The sequence below is a fragment of the Nematolebias whitei genome, chromosome 7, assembly GCF_014905685.2.
Source record: "Nematolebias whitei isolate Nwh7 chromosome 7, NemWhi1, whole genome shotgun sequence".
NCBI lineage: Eukaryota > Metazoa > Chordata > Actinopteri > Cyprinodontiformes > Rivulidae > Nematolebias > Nematolebias whitei.
The window spans coordinates 46,441,812-46,444,301 of NC_056504.1; the positions used below are offsets into that span (position 1 = coordinate 46,441,812).

The 2,490-nt window shown below is 39.4% G+C and overlaps 1 protein-coding gene across 1 annotated transcript in view; it reads left to right on the forward strand.

The window, feature by feature from the left end:
- Positions 1-2,490, forward strand: part of pnp4a (purine nucleoside phosphorylase 4a) — an 8,321-nt gene that overhangs the window by 646 nt on the left and 5,185 nt on the right. The window contains exons 2-3 of the mRNA XM_037679673.1: positions 320-483; positions 1,264-1,367. Coding sequence (XP_037535601.1) covers positions 320-483; positions 1,264-1,367 — 268 coding nt within the window. The remainder of the gene's footprint in view (positions 1-319; positions 484-1,263; positions 1,368-2,490) is intronic.

Here is a 2,490-nt window from a genome sequence, read left to right on the forward strand (position 1 = left end):
TGTATATATGTGTGTATATATATGTATATATGTGTGTATATATATGTGTGTAGATATGTGTGTATATATGTGTATATATATATGTATAAATATATATATATATGTATATATGTATATATATATATATATATATATATATACATACAAACAACTTAATGTCTCAAAAAAGAATGTTTAATTTAATAATAATAATGTAAAGGCTGATGTTGATGATTTTACACCAAAGAATCAAAATGATTCATATTTTGCAGCATGAATCCTGACATCAAGCGTTTATAATCATATTAAATATTCATGAATTGTGGTGTTTTCTTGACAGTCATGACGACTACCAGAAGACAGCTGATTGGTTGATGCTGCAAACGAAGCACCGCCCTCAGGTGGCGATTATTTGTGGCTCTGGACTGGGAATGCTCGCGGACACCCTCAAATGTCAGGACACGTTTGCTTATTCCGACATACCAGGATTCCCTCAAAGCACAGGTACTACTGAACACTTGTTTATCTTTTATTATAATTAACAATAATTAACCTGATTAATGATAAAGAAACAGTTGTTTTATTTTATTTCAAACCTAAAGAGTAGAAATGTGTTGCTCATTAGATCAGTACAAGACAAAAAAGAATAAAAACTTCTTTTTTTTTTTTTTGGTAAAATAAAGAAGAAGTTGATAAGAAATTTATTTACTTACTTATCAGTCTGCACTGGTTCCAACACAATATTAAAGCTTAAAAACAAGTAATTGAAGTGAGTTTGTAAAGTTGACCATTTTGTACACAGTTTATCTCATATCTGATCACCAGAACAAACACTGAAATAATCTCAATATAACAAAAACTGAATAAATCTGATTTCACCCAAACAGCTACAGACAAGATTTTCACATTTTATTATCGTTGCACAAAGTGACCAGAACCAAACGGAGAGCGTTGGTCCAGTTAAAGAAGGTCAGACTGCACAATACTGGTTTGGCAGTTTCAAAGCAAAGTACGAACAAGGAGCGAAAGGAGGCTCACCTTGCAGTTCTCCAACAACATCTAGGGCTGAGTGTGAGAACACACAACGAGACGAGTCAGAACTCAAACCAGTGCTGGGACACCAGGCTCCAAACCTGGAGATCTACAAACATCAACAAGAGCAGAGATCAACAGTCTGAAGCTGCAAAATCACCGCTTCACAGTTAAAGAAGGAAAAGAGTAGTTTGATGATAACGTGTGTGTGTGTGTGTGTGTGTGTGTGTGTGTGTGTGTGTGTGTGTGCAGTGCAGGGTCACGCAGGCCGGCTGGTTTTCGGGGAGCTGAAGGGGAAGTCGTGTGTGTGTATGCAGGGTCGTTTCCACATGTATGAAGGACACTCGCTGCTGAAGGTACGCATGCACACGCTCCAAGTTCTCTGCTGCGGCTCTGAATTTTATGTAAAGTGTTTTAGCTCGGAGCTCCCTTGAGCTCTAACAAAACATTTTATCAGATAAAGCTTCAGCGCAGCACTCTTAATAACACTGAACAAGAACATCTGTGACAGCTAATATGTTTACTATGTGGCTGTATCATGTATGTCACTACCTTACCATCATAAATCAGTTCAACTTAATGTTACTCACAACCTGTGCAATAATCTGTCACGCAGACAGTGTAGTGCATGTTAGTTATTACGTTTTTTCTCTCACCATTGACAGCTCCACGGTTTCTCCCTCCCCTCACGTTAAGATTCTGGGTGTCATTCTTGACAGCACTCTCTCTTTTCACTCTCACATCAATAATATCACCCGGTCTGCATACTTCCACCTTGGAAGCATCAACCGTCTCCGTCCATCCCTCTCCCCGTGCTCTGCTTCCATCTTGGTCCACAGTTTGGTCGTTTCTCGGATTGATTACTGCAACTCTCTCCTATTTGGTCTGCCGCAGAAAATTACTCCGTAAGCTTCAAATGGTTCAAAATTCAGCTGCCTGCATCGTTACCAAAACCCCCTCGTTTCACCACATCACCCCAGTTTTACAGCAACTTCACTGGCTTCCAGTCACTTTCAGAGTTCAATTTAAAATCCTGCTGTACACATTCAAGGCCATCCATAACCTCGCCCCTCCCTATCTGTCCCGTCTCCTGCACATTATCACCCATTCACGCTCCCTTCGTTCTTCCTCTTCCATCCGCCTCAACGTGCCTCTCGTCCGCCTCAGCACCATGGGACCCAGAGCCTTTTCTCGCTCTTCCCCCAGACATCTGTAATACTGACTCCCTTCAGACCTTCAAATCACAACTCAAAACTCATCTGTTCAAGTTAGCCTTCTCACTTTCATTTTTTGTTATTTTCTTCTTGATTTAGTGTTTTTATAGCCATTTTATATTGTTTTATTTCATGTTTTTAATGTTGTGAAGTGTCCTTGGGTGGCTTGAAAGGCGCTAACAAATAAAATTCATTTATTTTTATTATTATTGTTATTGTTATTAACCCATCACACCTAAGATGCACTCAGGTGGAGCAGTGGGTG